The 21,806-nt window shown below is 37.8% G+C and overlaps 1 protein-coding gene across 1 annotated transcript in view; it reads left to right on the top strand.

Annotated features, from left to right (window-relative positions):
* CCDC73 (coiled-coil domain containing 73) overlaps positions 1-21,806 on the top strand; it is a 74,454-nt gene that overhangs the window by 1,733 nt on the left and 50,915 nt on the right. The window contains exon 2 of the mRNA XM_083885370.1: positions 18,198-18,244. Coding sequence (XP_083741496.1) covers positions 18,198-18,244 — 47 coding nt within the window. The remainder of the gene's footprint in view (positions 1-18,197; positions 18,245-21,806) is intronic.

Raw genomic sequence — 21,806 nt, 5'->3', positions numbered from 1 at the left:
GGAGTGACTTGTATATACAGAAGCAGGAAAGAGTAGAACAAGGGAGTATTTGGTAACACCAGTGGAAGCGATCAGAAATTCCCTGGAAAAAACCAGAAACTTCTGATGTGTGAAATAAGAACTGTTTGGAGGAATGGTGACTGTAGTTAAATATTTACTTTATGACATCAGCACGCTGCAGTTAAGAGGTACTTGATGAATATGTAACTTACAAGCTGGGATGACTCTAATGCTTTTTAGCTGGTGGAGATCTCAACAGAAAATTCTGTATCCCGATTATGTATGTGGTTATAACACAGTGGAGAACTAGAGATAAAAATATTTTAGAAGAAAACAGTATAGATTGTTTATTATCTAGATAATATTAAGGAGACCAGAATACTTACTTGCTACTTGTTGGAAGGCAGGAGGAACTACCACTGTAAAGGGCCTTACAGGTTTGTGCCATGCCCCTCTACTCAACCCTCGCCCTGAGTTCCTACCCGAGTGTCTCAGAGAGGGTGGTGCCAGCTGTGAAATAGCTGCTGACAGCTCCAGTGCAAGAGCATGAATGTACAAGGACTCTCTGGTGCATTTAAGTGTAAGTAAAATACCTGCATGCCAACGTGGGAACTTCTGTTGTGTCGTAAAAACAGCTGCGTGTGAGGAAACTCTGCTGTACAAGATAATCTCCATTGTGTTATGCCAGCATTGTGTATCACTGTTAATAGAGGGGGGAAAGATTTTTGGAATTGCTCACATATGCCTTCTGGGGAGTGGATGTGAATCCATCCCCTGGCCCTGCCTATATCAGAGGAGAAGGCTCCAGGTGCAGACTGAGAGTGATGGATCAGCCCCATCCAAACTCTCTGCTGGAATTCACTCCTGCTCTGAAGATGGAGGAGCAATGCAGTAGAACTCTGGTGGGAGAGGCCCTCAGAGCTTTAACAGTCATCAATGCTTACCCAAATATTTTTGACCGTGCAGCTTTTAGCAAAAAGTTTGTGTCTTCTGTCTGTGTGTGCACAGGTGCTTGTGCAGATGTGGTGGAGATTTTTCAAAACCATGTGACACAAAACCAGTAGAGCTTATGTATTATTGAGATCTAACAAAAAATATTAGGTTGTTATACATTGGGAGAACAGGACAGTGCAGTCTTTTGCTTTGGAGAAGACTGTGACTTTGTCCTGTGTGTCCCTCTGAGCTCAGCCTGGGGTTCCAACTCTTACTTTGAGGACTGGCAGTGAAATCCCCACTCAGGGTGGCTACACAAGTAAATGTCTGTGATGAAATTCTGTGTGGGGCCAGTGTGTTATCAGCTCCACAAAGGTTCATCACGCTCTGAGGGCTGACCAGCAACCTCCCAGAAATGGCTTTAAAATAATTGTCAGACACCTGATCAGGTGTGCTTTGAAAAGCAAAAGGTTTTAATTAAAGAGAAAATAACTAACTATCCAAACCAAAAACAAAAGCCATGCACAGCTGCAAGGAAGCCCCTTTACACCTGGCTAAGACACCCCAAAAAGCACCGAGCATCTCTGTGCTCTTTCTTATGTACTTAGTGTTTTAGAAGGGTTATCTGACTAGAAACAGATACAGGTTTTGAGAAACATCCTAAAGATCCAACCAGTGCTCCTGTGCACAATTACATTGAGAGAAGCAAAGAAGTTTCTGGTGCTTTTCTCTTAAAAGTTCTGAGGTGCAACTGAAACCCCTTTTCTAAAATGGGAACACCCACTCGGTTGTGGGTGTGCACTGCAAGGTGGATGTGTGAAAACCAGCGCTGTAGGTAATGACTAGAAGTGTGCTTGAGCTCTGGTTTATTATGCAGATCATAGAAAAGGTAAAGATAAGTGAAAAAGGCTGCAGCAAGTGCTTGAGATAAATAGAATATTTCCCAAGTATATACAGTTTTTAGCATGGCAGATCAGTAAGTTCCTTTTGTGAAGTATTTTTTCAGGTAAAATAGCTTTGATTAGCAAGGTGTGTGATGAAGATGCTCAGAAGGATGAAACCATCAATTAAGATATTAATTTCATCAACCTTTTCAGATAAATACCAGTATGTAATATAGTAGATATATAATTAAAAATATTAGGAGAGGTGGAAAATAGGAAATTATATTACTTGCTTTTAATGGTGAGCACATAACTTGTATTTCTAAAAATATCTCTAAATTATTTGCCATACTAGCTAGTACACTTATTTACCTGTCTTTTTGAACTTCACTTGTTGCTGTGATGTTTGGTAAAATATTGTTGGAGAAATCAAATCTGGTGCTGTTGAATTGAACCAGAACTGTGTATCCCTCACAAAAGAGAGATGATACCAATCTAAGATGTTCATGCACTGATTATTTGATTTTGGATATACTGATTATTTTGCTGCAAATAAATAGTGGTGTGTTCATTTTTATTGTTCAGATATTCATTTCAGTATGGTAAAGAACAATAGGCTTTACTGATTTTTGACCAGGAGGACTTTGGATGTAAATATATCCTACCATAATTCAAGTAATAAATTTCTTACTGTTCACTTTCTCATGCAGTATTTATCAGTTGATCTGATAATGAAACGACACAAATGTATAATTGAGAATTACAAATCCTCTCATCAAGGATATGTGGAGCTGTGTGTATCTGGCCTGTTCTTTGCAATGGTTTATTTGATATCCCAAATCATATGGTATAGATCTGGCCTTGCTACAAAACTATTTGAAGTTCTTATGTTTGTTAACTAAATTTCTGCCCAGGTAGCTTGATTTAGGAGTAATGGGGTTTTGCTAGAGGTAATTGAATGTAACAGGTTTTAATTACTGGTTTTCTACAGTTAACATCAAAGGGCATTGACTATCACATTCAGTAATAAACATGTCCACAAGCAAGTCAACCATATCAGTATCTAGGAGAAATCTGGTATCCCATTCCACACAGCACATGCAGGAGGGAAGGGTTTTTCTAGACCAGACCATATTGGAAAAAGATAGCTTCTTTTTTGGGTACAGCCTGGTGTTCTTTACAACTTCCTTGTTTTTCAGTTAAATTGGTTGGTCTAATTAAAAATATAATAAATAAAAAAATACAAATAAACAATATAATAACAAATATACTAAATAATAAAATATAATAAAATGTTGTTTGACAAACCTATAATCAAGTAAATCTTTACTTGGAATCAACATTACTGTTTTAATGACGTCATAAGAGTATTTTAAATGTGCCTCGAATTCAGATGCACAAATCACTTCATTTTTAGCTGAGGCTATTGCTGCATCCAAAGAAGACATGATGGAGTCTTTTAAATGTTCATCATGAGATTCTTTTCAATTAAAAATTGAATTTAGCTGATTTACTTCTGCTGAAGTTGTAGCTTTTCTCCTTCAGAAGAGTGCTAGTGATTTTTTCCAATTGAAAAAATAAAATTCTAGCACAAATATCTTATGGCAGCATAGGGGGAACAGCAGGAAACATGAAAAAAATTAGGGGGTTAGTAGCAAAATAACTACAATTTTAGGGTCAGGTTGATAGATTAATGCCAGTTTTGAAGTTTCAGAATGAAACTGAAGTTTCAGGCATGGTTTTTCAAAAATATTTTGAGATAGCCTACACATAATTTAAATATTTGTTATTAACCACTGCACTGTGAGATAAGTTGTATAGGTCAGAAATAATCACAGACACTTGTAATAACACATAAATAACAAAAGTAATTCTACATGCAATTAATAAAGTTGGCTACTGTCATAATATTCTAATCTCTATGGGAAAGTCATTCAACTAAAAATGCTTACAGAGGATCAGTAAAAACCTTTCAGGGCTTAGCTTCACATGCAGCTGCCTTTGTACTTATTTGAAAGGGAATAGAAATGTCCCCAGTGCTGAAGGGGACACAAACAACCATTCTGATTTCAGTAATGGGCCCAGTGCTCTCAGCTCCCACTGCAGGCACTGAGAACTCTGCTCATCTAACGGGATTAAAATTCTGCATTGTCAGTTGCTCAAAATTTTTTTGGATGCAGCAAGTTTAATAAGACCAAACTTTTTTTTTTTTTTTTTTTTTTTTTTTTTTTTTTTTTTTTTTGCCACGGGAAAGACTATCAGGTTGTGAGTTGTCTACATAAATGTCCTGATGTGAGCATTCCACAAAATGGTTTCTGGAAAACTGTCACCAGGAGTTGGTTCATTTAAAACTTAGGGTAAAAAAAACATGTCAAGACCTGTGATGAAAATCTGCTTCTGGCTTTTCTTGATACAGTTTTCTTGTGTTTGGGTGAGCTACTTTTTGATTAGTGAAATGAGCCCGTTTGGGTTTGGTATTTAAGGTCACTGGGCAAGGACAAAAGTTCTTGGTCTCAAGGAGTGGGGCAGCCTCATGGATAAGGGGAGGACATAGAGGAGCTGGAGCCAGGCTTTCTGCCCAGGGACAGGACCAGAGGGTACTGGTACAAACTGTAACACAGGAGGTTCCTTCTAAACGTGAGGAAATTTTCTTTTTGCTGAGGAGGTGGCTGGGCATTGGCACAGGTTGCCCAGAGACGTTGTGGAGTCTCTGTTCGTGGAGATACACAAAGCTGGCAGTAGTGTCCCTTCTTGGGGATGGGACAGACTCAGTGACTGACCTCCTCCCAGCCTCAGCCACCCTCTGACTCTGTGATACTGCCATCTAGCAAAGCCAGAGCTCTGATGTTTCCACTTAATCTCAGCTTTCTCTGAGGTCTTGGGTTTCTATTTTTGGGGTTCTATTTAGCTCCTTAGTTTTTTTGTTGTTGTTTTTTTTTTTTTTTTTTTTTTTTTTTTTTTTTTTTTGGTTTTTGTTTCTTTGTTTGTTTTTTGTTTCTTTGTTTTTTTTGTTTTGTTTTGTTCTGTTTTGATTCTCTTGCTTACCTCAGTAACCCATTTCTCTGTGGAGTTGATATCTTGGTCTTAACCAATTTCCCTTCCTGGCTCACAATAGAGGGAGCTGTGGGGCGGCTTCTCAGCTTTCTCCTGTGCCACTCTTGTTTAAAATTTGGAATGTTCCTGCTGAGGATCTGTCATCAAAGCAAAGAAGACAAAGCCGTGTCTTGGAAAGGTTTCATCTTCTAACAAAATCGAGGTTGTGAGTTGTTTGGAGGTGAAGTGATGTAGCAGCTTTGGCTGTGTTTTAATCCTGCTCAGCTGCAGCAGCGATGCAGCTTCTGACGTGCACTAACGCAAAATATATTGATGTTTCTATTATGCTTGGCACTTACTGTGGTAGCTGTGGGGATGTATTTGTAAACTTTGTGTTTGTTGCTGTGATACAGGCAGTTTCTATTTGGTATGGATTTGGTTGATCCACAAGGAACTTGTGGGAGAGTTGCTCGAAGACTTACAGTGAGAAAAGGATTTTTAAATTTTTGTTAGACATATAAAGATCCAACTTATTTACAGTGGTGAATATGTTATGTTATGTTCTAACATAACTGAGAGAGCTGCTTTTATCTAAGCAGATGGAATGGTTATGAGGGTTGATAATAGATCACATTTATACTGGTTTTCATGTATTTTTTTTCCCCTGCATATTTTGCTGGTTTTTTTATATTGATTTATATTGATTACATTTTTCTGGAAAGTGACTGATGATTACAGTTTCCGATCAAATGACCAAATGTAAATGACCATTACACCCATATAAAGAGTGAAGTGAATATTACTGATTTTGAAGAAGTAATCAAATGAAAGTTTGGGGAGTTTTAGTCCAGATGAGAGAATTCCACATGTGTGAGGCAAAGCCAGCACTGCTCTGTTGAGGATGCAGTCATTCTTTGCTGTGTTGTAAAAGCTGGTTCTAAAAACACTTGTAGACTAGACAGAAGTTTTTCTGAAAAATGTTATTAAGATCAGTGATTACAAGCTGCCTGAATAGTCCCTCTACTTAAGAAAATATGCAGAAAATGTAGTTCAGCACTTTCCCTACAGAGAGTACCAGCAAAATTCTGTCTCTTTTTGCTTTATGGATCCCTCTTTGTTTCCAGCAGAACAGTTTTAGTGACTACGTCTCAGGTGTATATACAACTCTTGACATTTCTATCAAACGTGGATGCCAAACTCTAATGCTTAGTGCGAGTTCCTTCTTAGGAACATAATCTGTATTACTCTGGGCAGGTGAGCAAGCAATTAATTGACTTGTGCTTTAGGAGAACCTTATGTTGTCACATTCATACAAAGCTCTTGGTGTATATTGGAGAAGGTTACTCTGTCACGACCCGCACCGGTCCCTCGCTGGGTCTTCAAGGGCCGTGACCTTCCCCGGCAAGCTGCCCTTAACAGGGCAGCCCCAGCCCAGGTGGCACAGGCACCTCAGAAAGTGATTGCTCTTTTGTGAGGTTAAAGCCTGGCAGCTCTTTCCAGGCTTTGCTGCTAAAGCAGCTCCTTGAGGCAGGTCTCAGGCAGCGCCGAAGAAAGACAGGAGCCAGGGATGATCTCCGAAAATCTTCTTTATTCGAGGGCTTGAAGACTCGAAGACCCCGAATGGGTCCAACTGCAGGGATTTTATGCTCCCAGGGAGGGGGTGGGGTTTTACAGGACAACCAATCAGGTATAGTTGGGAAACTTTTTTAACAAATGGGATTGAGAATCAAAACTTTTGGCCAATCAGGGGGGAGGCTAATAAACAAATTAGGGGATCGAAACTGAACCAATAGAAAGGGAGAACTGCAGAACCATAACAACCAATCACAGAACAGAAATTAACATAAACTCTTTCAAACCTTTGTATCCCTCCAAGGGCGGGCTGGGTGCACCACTCTGTCAGTGTCCTGTTCGGGGGTACAGTCCTCCACATTACTCAGCCCTGGCTCAAGATGGTTTGAGGATGCTTTCTATAAAATCCTTTATTTCTTTTTTTTTATCTGGAGATTGCAGAGTTGGATATGAAAAGTCTTCTGGAATTTTCTTCCTTCTGGATCTTAGGGAGCAATTTTTTTTTTTTTTTTTTCATTTTTAATTTAAAAAGTCATCTTGGGAGAAGAGACTTAATGTGGTGGGGTTTGCTGTGCCTGTGACAGAAGGAATTTGTGTGACATGGAGGCTGGCAGGGCCTTCAACAGCCTTCTCCATAAATATATGTTGCAATTAAAACAGCAGTGAGCAGCTGGAACAGGCTCCAGTCTCTCACATTGGAAGGAGCTTCCACAACTGAAGGGGCCATCTTAATTTTGATGTGGCTCATACACTTCCTTCTCTAAGGAGCATGGGGTTTGGTGACGCTTTGATTATTTCACCATTCACTCATTTCCTCAGGTGGTTGAGATCTTGTCTGCTGCTTAATTTTTACCCAGACTTCCTGTTGTTCTGCTTCTTCATGCTCCCCTAAAGAGGAGAAAGAGTTGAAACTTTTTTCATCTCTAAACATTAATGTTAAATTGTTTCTCTGGACAAAGATGCATTTTATTTTGTCTTTGTAAATTATGATTAATGTATTAATGAAGATGCTCTGTGGACTCACTCTAATTTTTTTCTTAATAAGCTAGTGATAAAGCAGAAAATTATATAAGCAAGTGAATAACTCGTTCTCCCTCTTTTTCCCAGGTGCATTTTGTAAGTTTATGATTGGCAGTTTTGAAAGAGAAGAGCTATTCCTGTGGGAAGGATTAAACAAGTGGGTTGAATCATGGTGTGTGAATGTTTCTGAGACAGTCTTGCTTTTGTTCAACATAAATCTTGCATATTTAATCCCTATACTCTTTGTGTCCATAATAAAGATGTTTTTTGGTTTTTTTTAAAACAAACAAGAGCTTCCTCTTAACTTCTAGTAAGGGTATCAGCTGAATTTCACCCCATTGCTTAATTATTTACTGTATCCTACTTTTTCTTTTCATACCATGAATTTGGGTTTATAGCAAGTGCAGTTCAATTTCAGAAATTTATTTTTTTAGATTTATTTCTTAGATTTTTCTCTAAGAAAAAGATCTTACAGTAAATAGTGTGAAAGATGGTGGAAGTTGAAAAGCTGAGCATTTGAGCTCAAAAACAAAAAATGAAATTTAAATCACCTATGTGTTGATGGAGTTTTGGGCCTGTCTGCTTATTTGTGTAGGGAGACAGAGGCCCAATGGAATAATGGACTTTTAATTGTCATTGAACATGGGATGAGAAATTCTGCTCTCTGTTAAATGCATTTAAGGCACACAAGGAAAATTAAGTTTTAGGATTCTGTTATGAATCTGTTATGAATTTTCTTGCTCTTTTGAGCCTCTAGACCACAAGTACATGAAGGATATGATGGTTTTAAAGGCCTGGCAGGTTTGACTTTCCTTTATAAGCTCTTAGATTCTGCTGTGGTGGAATCAACATTGACATCAGCAGTTTGCTTTTTTTCCCCCCATGCTGAACTGTTCCAAGTTCTCTAGAAAAATGCTTGTGATTTAGTATTTTGTATAAGAAAGATGTTACAAAAATGAGTATACCAATTATGCAAGGGAAGGCTAAATAAAAATACTGCTGACATAAGGTTACTTTGAGGTGGCTGAATTTACACAAAAGAATATTGAAGAATCTAAATAAAAGAAGCTCATGATGCCATGGTGTAAGTACACCACAAGAAATACATTTACAATACAAACAGATATAAAAACTGTAGGCATAGGAAGCAAAGTGAGCAACTTTTGGATGCTCTGTAAATTCCTCCAAGAACCAATATGCAGAAGAAGGCACCTCAAAGCACTTTGTCTCAACTTCAAGCTCGGTGGGTGATGCTTTGAAGAACTGTAATTTCTTGTAAAAGCAATCAAAACCACTTTTTTATGCATCTATCTCTGTGTTGGAAAGCAGAGACACTGAAGTGCACAACGAAGTCTGCAAGCACATAGGAGCAAAAATAATACAGAGTAGGAAGCAAGGAAGATTAAACAATGTGCTATTTAATGCTACTAAAATTACTCTCTGAAGGCTCTTTTCAGATGATTTTTTTTTCTATAAACATCTTTATTACATTGGGGAATCTGTTTTTCTCAGGGTTTTTTAGAACATCACAAAGTGAAACAAACAAAAAAGATGACCACGTGTTACCAAACTACTACGAAAATGTCTGTTTAGGATTAATTTAGAGAATTCTTTCAACCAAAAAGTATGTGTACATATTTATCACTTTAATAAAGATATATTCAATTAATTTTGAAAACGAGAGTAGAAAATTAATTTCCCTCCCACAGTCTTAATGACGAAATAAAGAAACTAATTTCCCATTGCTGTTAGAGGAGTAATACACTCCTTCACATATTAAGAAATTAATGTAACGCATCCAGTCAGCCAAAGAGTCTCTGATTCTTCCCCTCCCTCTAATTTCTTACACCAGCTTATTTTGTGCAACACAATTATGAAAAACAAAAGTGGAAGAGACTTAAATCCTTTTAAGTCTTTCAGATTTCATTACATACTAATTTTAGATCTGTTGCTATTTCCAGTAATATCATCCGTTGACTTTGCTAGTTTTGGTTTTCCTTTAAGAGAAAAAGAAGAAATTTTATGTTTATAATAACAATATATATTTTTTTTTAATCCCATACCTATTTTTAAAAAATACCAGAAAAATATCAAGGAAGTATTGTGACAGGCTTTATATACCTTTTTAGCATTTATAGGGTTTTATGTGGTCAAAAAGTAATCCTTTTTGTTTGAGCTAAATGCATAAGAAATATGTATTCTTATGTTTATTTAATTTAAAAAAAATCTGATACCATTTTGTAATTCTAGGAATATGTGTGAACAGAGTTTTATACTTGAAAAGCAGGTCAATATGTTATTTTAAGGTATTGGCACAGGTAGTTGAGAAATAGATGTTCAGAATTATGTTCTTAAGACAGATTTTTGACCCACATAAGCATTATTATTTCTTTATTTATTAAATGACACTTCCTGCACAAGTGAGAGTGTGAGTGCAGTTTATACCCTTAATGTAAGAAAACCATAAGGTGATATAAATGTTTTTGTAAGGAAGAATAAAAAGGAGTTCACATAAAAAAACCCAGACTTTTTTGGAGGGGTTAATATTTTTTGGATGGTGAGTAATGTTCAGTGAAGCAGCTCATTGTGTACACAGCTTGTGAACAGCATCATTGATAGCAAAAAGCTACAGGGTGAGTATACATTTAATTGATTTCTTGATCAGGAATGCTTCTGCAACAGGTAGAACAATGTAGCTTTATTACCCATCACTGCTTGGTTGGTTGATGTGAATGTGGAATAATTCAGAAAAAGAGGAGATGTCCAGAGGAACAAGCATGGAAAATACAGCAGCTCTAAGGAGATCTAACACATGAAGATTTTTGGGAAGAACTGAGAGCATGGAAACTGAAATTTGATTTGTAAATCAAAGGCAGGAGTTCACAAACATGTTTTTGGTTTGTAGGGATGATGAATAAAAATAAAATTCCCTCTTTTGCATTCCTTTCCCCACATTTTGGTTTGAGCAAAAGTAACAAAAACATTGTAGAAAGCCCTACAGACTCATGGGAGGGAGAGATGAGTATTTATTATTTCCATGAAGAGAATATAATATTTTATTTTACTTTTCTTCCATATCATGTGCAACACAATGTCTCAGAGGTTATCTTTTATTATCTATAAGAACAATTGATTCCAACAGGAGAGGAGCAATGTGTCTTTCAGGGCTGTATTCCTGTTTTTCCTCTGTTACCATTTTGATATTTGCAGGCAGCTGTGTTAATTATTTTCAAAAAATTGTCTTGGTTTGGAAAGACAGGTGTCTGCTAAGGAAGAAGGGAGCCTCCCTTGAAATGGAAAATATAAACCCCCTCCCTCCAAATTATAATTGTGAAACTAACAGGCTTTCAGGCAAAGATATGGGAATAGGAATAACAGTTCTTTACTAGGAAAATTAAACTAAAAATACAGTAGCACAAAATAAAAACACTGACAGAGTCAGAATACAACCTGACCCCCTGTTGGTCAGGGTGTTGGTGTCAGTCCAATCAAGTCCTCCTGGAGTGACAGATGTGGTTTTGTTGAAGTAATGATTCTCTTGAAGGGTGTAGTTTCCTCTGAAGGTCCAGTGGTGCTGTAGATGGGTCTGGTCTTCCTCTGGAGGTCCAGTGCAAACAGGCTGTGCTGGTGTTCTGAATCCCAGGTTTTATCCAGGTAGGAATGCTGGGCTCCTCCCCCTGGGTGGAGAATCTCCCCATGGGATGATGGAATTGTATCAGCCCTGCAGTGAGCCTGAATGGCCCATGAACAGCAGAGATCCCCTGCAGGGAGGATGAGTCATGGAAAAAAAAAGGAAGTTTCTCCATTTGGTTTTAACACCTGGCCCATTAACCTGCCCCCTCCCTGCTGGAGTTATGAGGAATGGGCTAAAGAAAACACCTCCCCAGCCAGTTTGAACAGATGGCAGTAAAATATACACTTGTGCTTACATCTTCCATTGCATCCCAAGACAAAAATGAATCCCAGTGATTAGCTCTTTTAATATTTCTGGTAGGTCTCATTCACAGTATTTCAATCCACAAGTGTTTCAATTTCTTCTTCTATAGATATATTTCTCATAAACTCATTTTACTTAGTCAAAAACCATCAAAAAAGAACTAATGCTGAATTAAGAAGCAACAGTCTAAACGCAGTAGTTAATAATTTAGAAGAACATAGGAAAATTTTTTGGGGACAAATGAGAAAGGCTGAAGAAGAGTCCATTTCCCGTAGTCCATCTGTAATGGAATTTTCCTTCCAGATGTCTGGTCTGATCATACTAAAGAGATACAGAAAAAATATTATGAATGGAACAATAAAATGGAGTTCTGTAAATGCAAGCCAAGTAGGAAAACTGTTCCCATTTTCTCACTTGGACATCTTCACCATCTCTAAATTGTTTGTATAACACATTAAAGCAAGCTCAGCATTAAATGCCATTTCTGTATGGGCTTTTTTTTAGTTCTGTGTGAAACTCCTATCAGGCCATAACTTCAAGAATGTAGAAGTATTAATATATACAGTTTAAAAGTGTATCTGGTGGTTATTAAACTAAACTAAACTAAACTAAACTAAACTAATACCAATTGTATTACCTGTAAGGATTTGTGGTTCCATTCTCTTAATTTTAAAATAACTTAAAGTGAAAATACAAAGTTAATGTTTTCTTTGGTGGGCTATGTTCAAATTACCCCAGAGTTATGTTTGTACATAAGGAACTTTAAAACAAGCAACCAAATTCAATCAATACATCAATAACTGATACAACTACAAATATTAGTTCCTAAAAATAGGATTTGATGGACTCCGAAATTGCTAAAGAAATGTCACGTTAATGTTGTATGAAATATCTCAACAGTGATACTGTTGGTTTTAAGTACAAATTAATTGAATTTGGGTTAAATTTAGCAATAACACTTTGCTGAGAAAGAAATTTACTGAAACACACATTTGATTGGCATGTTTCACTATCAAGTACGCATTGTAGTTATAAACTGGGCACACGATCTAAAGCAGGTGTTTACAATAAAGGTGGATGCAGATTTGAGATGAAACCTGAGGATTTTAAAATTAACTTGTTTTTTCCTCAAAAAATGGATTTTTTTTTTCTTTTTAAGTACACACTTGCATGATTAGCACTTCAAATCCCTGGTGAAAATCATTAGAGGGATGATGAAGGTTTGCTTAATATTTTAATCTACTTACACTGCCAAGTGCATTTTGAAGATTGGAGAGCTGTGTTGAGTCACAAACATTATAATTTCCAGCAGCTGCTGCAGCCAATATGTGCTGATCTGTTTCCATTTGTCTGTGGACTCCAGTCGGAGGGTCAGCCCTCTCCTCCAGTGGGTTTTTAGCTCCCAGCTGTGGCCTTGGCAGGAATAAGTCTCATTCTACTGGTGACAGTCCAAATTCTGTCCCTGTCTGGGAGATCCAGATGACCAATTTAAAGACTTCTGCTGAGGGATTCTTTCTGACTTGTGCTTTGGAAAATACTACAATTCCAGGTATTGTTGTTTCAAATTAATATTTCAAGATTTGCCAAGTAAATTGCAGGATTTTTTTGGGGAAAAAGGCAACTCATTCCATAGTGGCTATATTATTTTTCCATAAAGTGTGATTTATGCGTAACATGAAATATGCATAATTATGTGCTGTGGATTTTACTGAAAGACACCGACAACATAAAACTTAAGGAAATGATGCATAAAAGCATCATTTGATGACAATAATCCAGTGAAATACAAACCAGCTTAAATAAAAACCAACTGTTTTGTACATTTATATTTGAATTTTAGCACAGACAGGAAAATACATAAAACAGTTTTCTATATTGCCTTCAGATTTATGTTTTGTTTTCTTTAGAATAGAATATGTATTTCTGCAAGTCAGCTCTATTCCCTATTGTCCAGGAAACAAAATAATTGCTGGAAATCTATTTATTTATCATGTTCTTTATCTCATTTTTTTTTACCTCTCTCAAGTTTGATCAGGCAAAATTAATGGATTCTAACAGCCAATTATTAGATGACTTTGGCTTGCATCCCATGTAAAATATAAACTCTTGCCATATATAACTTCCTACATTATTTTTTTTTATTATAGCACTTATTTTCATATTATACTTCTCCTATGCTTTGCCTGACTTGTATGACTTTGTATCCTCTTTCTTCCTCCTACGTCTAGCCCTTCTTCCATGCAGCATTGATTTATTAATGATAGGTCGATAATTATAATAATGGATATTAAGTTTGGCTTGGTAAAGTCATATGCTGACACTATGGTTAGTACCTAAGCAACAACTAACAGCATAGAGTTTTGAAATTGTTCTGAATGAAACTTTAAAATGTTGTGGTGTTTCATTATATAGCACTATTTTAAAAAAATGCTGGATATAATACTTTCAGTTTTAATTCTCTTTGCGTTTTCTATGAATGTTGCAAAGCAGAGTTCGACAAACCATTCTGAGAATATTCCTTTTGTATTCTGTATTGACGACACCGGCCAGCCAAGAAAACAAAGTTTTAATGACTAATTATTTTGACTTAGAGTACAGTTCTGAGCCTCATCATCATCACCCTTCTGCTTTTATTTTAATAATGTTCTTTCAGGTAATATGTCTTTTACAACTTGAGTGCTTTGGAAATGTTGATTTTGTTACGAAGCAGTTTGCTTACCACATGTGTTCCAATAAAGTTGGGCTGTGTACAGCCCAAAACTGAAATCACCTCCTTAGTGTTATGTGCATTTTAATCAGCCATAAAATTGAACGGTATTGTCATGGCTTAAACAAAGCCAAATAGACAAATCTCATTTATTATGTCCAAAAGCCTGAACCCCAAACAAAACCAACCCAAAAAGTAATACAAACTTGGGGCAAAACACTCCTCCACTCACAACCACGTAGTGGGACGTGTGAGATGAGAAAAAAGCGTCGGGTGTGTCTTGAAATGGTCGTCTGGCTTCCGTACACTTTAAAACGAATTTACATGGTGTCACCAGAGGGCAAAGTGAAGGATTTGGGGTATATAAACTGCATTTCTGTACTTTGAGGCTCTGAGGGGAGCCCAGCACAAAAAGCCCTCAGGGCGCCCATCCCGCCCTGCGCTCCCTCAGCGCACCGAGCCTGAGGGCCCCGGGGCTGGGAAAAGAGCAGGGGCTTGGGAATACTGCTCCTTCCAGGGAGATATGCGCCTACACGGGGCAGGGCGAGGCGTCCTGCCCTCACTGTCCCAGGACAAGGCGGAATTGGTGCCATTACACGGCCCTGCGCTGGCCCTGCCCGTGCTCCGCCGGGCGCTGAGGGGAGCGGCGTTGCAGCGGGGCAAGGGCTCGGGGCTGCTGCTGCCGGGGAAAATCCTCCCCCTGGAACTAGAGAAAGCAAAATCTTCCCCCCTGGAACTGGGGAAAACAAGGTGTGTGGAGTTTTATTCGTCTTTTTGCAATAAAGCAGTTTTCTATCTAGGCCTGGGTGGCCACAGTGCTCATAATATCTTGGGCCTGTCCCAAGTGGCGTTTTTCCTTGTTTTTCATGTATAGAGTTTAGTGTCTTGCTTTTCATGTTTATGGGATTGTTTATGGAATGCCCCATGCAGAGTCCGGAAATACTAATTTAATAATATAATTTAATAATACTAACTGATCATATGCTCGCCTCTGGAAATATCAATTTTGTCCCACCACAGGTCTGTGAGGAAAATATGTGAACGCCTGGGACATCTCTGTCAGTGCTGTGGCAATGTATGTTTTAGCTAAAAAAACCCCCAAGCTAAATGTGTAGACAACAGTAGAGTGCTTTGAGCTGCAAAATTAGGGAAGTTTTAATTTATTGTTCCCTTAAGAATTAGAACAAATACATAAGAGGTCCGCATTTACTGAGGATTTCTAGTAAGAGCTCGTTCATATCTTTCATGTTCATGGTGAAGGCTGACATGAAAAAGAGCTCTAAAAGTACCATGTTCAGAATATTTGTGTCATCTTAAAGGTGTGCCTGTTTTGTTTTTTTTTCTTTCTTCTGCCTTTTGCATTCAAGTTTTTATCCCAATGTAATGTAATTATGGTCTTCTAATGGATTTTTAAGAAAGTTCACGCATCTTGCCTTCTGTCCTGCAAAAATCCCGTGTCAGGCTGGGTGCCCAAAGGAGGAGGGGAGCTCCTGCCTGCTCTCTGCAGTCTCTGCTGTTCTAGGGTTCTGTGCTGTGCAGAGGAGACATAAAACATTGTGTTCTGGAGCAAGGCTGCTCCTTGCCTTCTGCCATTCTCAGCCTCCTGTGGGAGCTGTTCCAAACCTGGTGCTGCAGAGACATCCCTGCTTTAACCTAGAGTGAGATGCAGTCATAAAAAATTAGGACAGTTTTCCTATGATGAGAGTCGATTTTTTTTTTTTTTTTGTCACTAATATTGACATTATGGTGCTCAGGCAGCAAAGACACAATTTTCATACATTGTGCCCCACTGAGATAACATAATTCCTTTTGAAGTTTAATCATAGGGATACCAAATATTTAATAGCAATGTTAACATAAGTTGTGTTGAGGAATGGTTTGTGGAGGAAAAAGTGATACTTGTCAGACACATTTAAAGGGAGAGAGAGGATACAAAAAGGAAACAAACCAGCCATCAGGGAAATCAGTTCTTTCTGGATATAAAGTTGATACTCCCCAAGTGTTGGTAAGAGGTTAAATATCAGTAGTGCCCGAACTTGCTGACACAGCATCACTCTGTTAATCGCTCATATTATTTTGGACTGATCCCCTACTCGGTGGCACTAATTATTTCCTTGTTTACACTTGGTAGAGGTATTTCACAGCCTCAACTACAAACCAGGAGCAGCTTGGGGTGCTCCCTGAGCACATCCACTTTTTTGGCAGCACTGCAAATACGAGCCTGGGGCGCTGCAGTTGTGCTTCGTGCTGGCAGGGCAGGGACAGGGAATTTCGGTGGAGCTCTCAGTGCTTCTAACTTAGCCTTGCACTGTTTTTTTTTGGGAAACAGTCGTGTTTTTATCCCGTGGCTGTGGCTGTGGCCGCGGCGCCTCCAGGACAGCACAGTTCAGGTGGGTGTCGACTAGGTGGCAGCATGGTGTTTGAAACGGGCACAAACTGCTCCTCGGCTCGCTGGAACGCTTCTGGTTTTATTCCGTGCCTGTAAAATTCGGGTAGACTCGACTTCTGTTAGTCCCTTCAGCACTTAATGTCTCTGTACTAATAGCTAAGAGGATGCCGGCTAAATACTGGGAAGTGTTCGGATGGAAAGGCTGGGGAGGAGAATTTAATCCCACATACAGACGAGCTGTAAGCAGAAAACAGTTTTACAGTCTTAATCAAAGTGCTGCTGTTTATGGTTTCCTCTTTTAATTTGAGCTGAAGTGAGTTAAGATATCTTTTACTAATTTATTAGTAATATTTTACTTGCGGTTGAAAAAGATCTTCAGTTATTATTTATGGTCTTACTATAGTAATGTCCTATAAAAGACAAATACAGTATAATATGTAATTATTTTTTGATTACAGAAAGTGAGGATTCTGATAATATATATCTGTGTTAGCCCTACTAACCAAATTATATGATAGGAAAACTTAATCACATGTTTGTGGAACATGCTGGCTAGCTTGTGAAAGATTATATGTTTTCATCAAAAGAATTCAGATTTCTGAAGGGAACCTCTTGTAGTGGGGGCAAAAATGCAGATCCCAAGCAATGCAGTACTTGGGCAAGCAGCTCCAGTTTTTAAATTTCATCCATAATCCAACAGGCAGCTAACACAGACTTTGGGGCAACCGACAAAATTGTTTAAAACTTCACCCGTCGTCTACATTTGCTATAGGTCTGTGTTTGATGGGAGTAATCTCTACTGCTTTGTGATCTCAGGAGCTGGTTTGGAGCAGTGCAGTAATTGCTTGGAGCCCCTGTTATCACATCGACATGAAGTATTGCAGGTTGAATAAAAAAAGGCTCTCAGAGGGACTTACCCGTATGCTTTCTGGGTCATCAGTTTGCTCTTCTCAGGATTTCAGGAATGTGTTGTTCAGCTTTCCTTTTTTTTTTTTTTTTTTTTTTTTTTTTTTTTTTTTTTTTTTAAATTATTCACATGTTGAAACAGAGCTGGAAATGTGGAGAAAAGAAGAAGAAGAAGAAAAAGTTCAAAAATCCACTTAAAACCTTCTAGGAAATTGGGAAAGGCAAAGCAGCCAACTAAGATCCATTGCTTCTTGACAAAGAAAATTTGAGGCTTCTAGCAGCTGAGAGTTGTTTAATGCTTTTCCCACAATTCCCTTAAATCTGAAACTTTAAAAAGCATCATGTCATCCAGCAGATTGTTTCAGATTGCTGCTATCTGATGGTGGTTTTGTCAGCTAAGATTCCAAAGCAGGTTTTTAAGGACAATTGTTTTGCTGTCTTATAGGGCCATTGTTGGTCTCCCACCCCAAAAGGACACAACTTGGGGAAGGTAACTTCAGAACAAGTGTACAGCTTCCACCCTTCAAATCTTTACACTTACCTAAAGGTTAAACAAATGCCTTTGATTTGAGGCCAGAAACTGCTGGTACCAGAGATAAGGACATATTGGTGTGACTAGGGCTACTTTATCTTTGGAAAACAAGAAACACGAGCATGTTCACAAATCTTTGCCTTGGGTAAGCTGTGCTGAATTGTAGGTATCTCTTATATGGAGTTCATCTGTTATTTTAAGTCTTCAGCTGCCAGAGTGGCAAAAAACATCATCTTTGGTTCCTTTACTAAAAGGCTTTGTGTTTTATACCCTGTCTGTTTCAGAATTTCTCTCACGAGTCCTCTGCATGATTCTGTCCAGTGTTGTTAAGGTAAGCTACTAAAAATATTAACTCAAAAGATAGGGAAGAACATGGAAAAGGGTAGATAGAGCTACTTATTGAGAGTAGGGCAGCAAAGTAGTATTAATGCACCAGTAAAAGGCTGGAGAATGTTCTCCAGAAAAGCCCTGAAAAACAGTCTGGTCTCCAAAGGTGTGTTGTCCCAGCATAAATTACACACACTTGACTCTTATGGGATAAAGAGCAACAGTCAATCCAAATTTGTGCTCAGAACAGATTTAAAAATCCCATAGTTGCAAAGTCAAGAAAGAGAATTACTGTTCAGTTTAATTCAGTAGAAGAGAATTTTAACTGGATTTTTGTTTGTTATTGATGAGGCAGTGAGGTAGGAAGACTTTTACATGGCCTGGGACAGGTGTTCCTGCATTGTGTGTGCTTATATAATGTAGGAATAAGGGAAAATTTGATGGAACTTTAGTATAAAACAATATTTATAATAAAATTAGTATAAAGCAGTCCTTTAAAATAAGAACTTTGCATTGACAATGCTATCTGATTTACTGTAAAATTTTTAAAAATCATATCATCCTCTGCATTCAAAAGCCACAAGTCTGCCTCATCCCTCCTTCAAATGATTTTTGATTTTATATGATTGGTCTACAAAAATACAAAATATTAAATTCTTATTGTTTCTGGTTTTGAGTCTTTTTAAAGAGTCCACATCTTGGTGTCCTGTTTTTAAGAAGAACGTAATTGTTTGTAAATGAACATAACAGCACTGGTGTATTGATCTTAGCCTTTGGAACAAATTGTCTTATAAGATTGGCAATATAGTTTTGAAACTGAAAAGTTTGGGGATTTTTGAAAAGTGATTAACTTCTAAAGTTTTAGAACTAGAGTCTTTAAAGAACTAAAGTTCTTGAGGACTGCAAAGGAAAATTTTTTTTTTGTCTTGTGTGATTCTATAATGATTTGTAGATCATCATAATTGCAGGTGACAATGAGTAAATACAGTGCTATTTTTAATAAAACTGTAGAAGGACATCTTTGAAATATAAGTTGCATGGCAGATCCCCTTTTAGGAAGGAAGAATTTTTGTTAGACAGCCCTGTGTTGTATCCAGAGATGTAATTTCTGGAATTGTTAGAAGTATCACTGCCTTTCTGAGAACCTGCATTCTTGTGGGAGGTTTAGCTTGTTTCCTTTCATTTGTGTGTGTGAATGGGGCCACTCCCAGCTAAAACCCCAAAGAACTGCCAAAAGACACGATCTCAAAGGAGACAAACCAGAGATTTAACCCAGCACAGCTCACTGAGGAGGGTGTGTTACACCCTGTGATCTGGAGTTTGCCCCTCATGGCACCACTTTTAGCCCTCTGGATCCCAAAATCAGCTCCTGGCACCGTGACTCTTTCACAGCTCCAAAGAGTTGCACCTCTGGAGCTGTACAGGTGGACTCTGGGTGGGAAATCCAGTGAGCTGCTCGGGTTTGGCTGATGTCTGGTGCACACAGTTTGCTGCTTTTCCTAACTAAGGTCTTATAAATCTTGTAGGAAGGTGTGGGATGGAGGAGAAAATGAAAAAATAACATTTGTCTATCAGTCTCTAAATTGAAGGATCAAACTTCAGGCAAGAACAAACAGAACTGCATTAAATTTTTTTTTCAGACTGTAGAAGTTTAAAAATCAATAATCCTACCTACAGGAAATCTCTGGATTTAAAGTAGGGGGGGGGGAAAAAGCACCAATAGTGACAAGGAAATAGCTGCCTTCAAAAATTATTATTTTTTAAATCAAATTGAGCCCAAGAAATTTAAGACCTAGTAAAATACATGTCAGTAAAATACACCTCAACCTTTACATAGAGGTTCTGAGCAATGGTTCTTAAAAAATGTAGCTTACTCTGGACTTACTCTGGATGTCTTTTCTGTAGTTGTCTTTACAGAGGCCATGCTCTCAGTGGTTTCACAGGCCACATCTTATGGCACTGGATGCCAGTAGGTTTTCTTATACTTCAGGAATCCCACCTGGCTTGTGTGAGACAGACTTGATATGTGGAATCTGGAAAATGATGAATCTGATTTGTTTTCCTAGTTCTTTCTGAGCTCTTCCTAGCAGAATCATGGAGTCTGGGATTTTATGCTCCTTTGGTACCACTGGCTGCTTGTTTTCTGAGCTATGACTTCAGAAAATTATATCAGAACTTAAGGATTTATGTAGGTTTTGGTTTCTATATATAACAATGGATTCTAGACAAATCTGCTTTTAGTTCTCTCCGATACAAGAAGGTGTTTGAACAGTATCAGTAGACATTTCCTTGGATAGTTAAAATGTATGTAAGGCTTATTGTTTTGTTTATCAAACAGGCAGATCCTGTATTTCAGTCTTCAATGATCATAAGGGAAGTCTTATCCTGTGAAGGGGGATTATTTACTTATATATAATACTTACAGTTTGTATAAAATTCGGTCATACTGTGCCATTTTTCTGTATAAATATTTTTTAAAATAATTTTATGTAAAAGCAAACAGTGTTTCATACTCTTTAGTTGAACATGACAAAAGTCTGGATTATACTTGTTACCCAGTAATCTGACTTGGTGGTTCCACAGCAGCACCATAACATCTTGACCACAGAGTAACTCAGAATATTTAGATTTAAATCCTAACTCTTGACTGGGCACAACTGTGTGTGTGGGTGTATTAGGTACACTCTGTGCCCAGATGAATTCATTTCAGTTGCATAAACTTCTGAGCAGTTTTTTACAAATAGTCATGAAAATGTTTCTAACAGGTAAAATGTAAATTTTAGTGGGCTGCATCTGAAGCACAGAGGTGATGGTGTTGATCTTATAACTTGTGTGTCTGCATCTGGTGAGGAGAGGTATATTTTTATGGCCATCCTTTTAATAAGAAGTTATTAGGTTTAAGCAGGAAAACTTTGTCCATTAGTATTTTCATTCTGGAGTTTCACCAAGCACAGAATTTAAAATTTATGCTTCAGTGTAATTTTTTCTGGAGGCAGCATTTGCAAACATCTTAGGTTATGTTGGAGCAGATGTTTTGTCTCCTTGTGTGTAAGTAAGTACTGATAAACAAACAAATAAAATCAATTATTATTTATTAAGGTAGAAACAATCTCAAAAACTGATCCAGCCTATACTGAAATGCCATAAATTACCCTGTTTCAAAAAAGAAACTCAGACTGTTGCAAAAATGTACCTGAAGGGGGTTTTGTAGAGAAATACTATCAAATTCTGCACACATGCACTATTGGAATGTGTGAAGTTAAATAGCAGAGGGAAGATATTTCCAGGCAATTTTTGTAAGATATTGCTCTGGGTGGCACTTCTGGCGTTTGGGTGTTTTAGTTAATATCAAAGCCTGCAGTTGTTATTGTGGTAAAGTGATAGTGTGAAATTGATGCTGTTATACTATAACAATAAGGACGTGACTCATGTATTTTATGTACACATGCATTCAACTGTAGTGACAAATGGCTTCATGCTGTGTGATTAAATGCATATTAGCATTTGCCCTAGGCATTTGATTATTACCATCTTTACTTCATTACATTACCACACTGTATGGCCAT

This window comes from Zosterops lateralis (genome assembly GCF_965231275.1).
Source record: "Zosterops lateralis genome assembly, contig: SUPER_6_unloc_1, whole genome shotgun sequence".
NCBI lineage: Eukaryota > Metazoa > Chordata > Aves > Passeriformes > Zosteropidae > Zosterops > Zosterops lateralis.
Note: the sequence above shows the minus strand (reverse complement) of the source record. Positions and strands in the feature narration are given on the sequence as shown.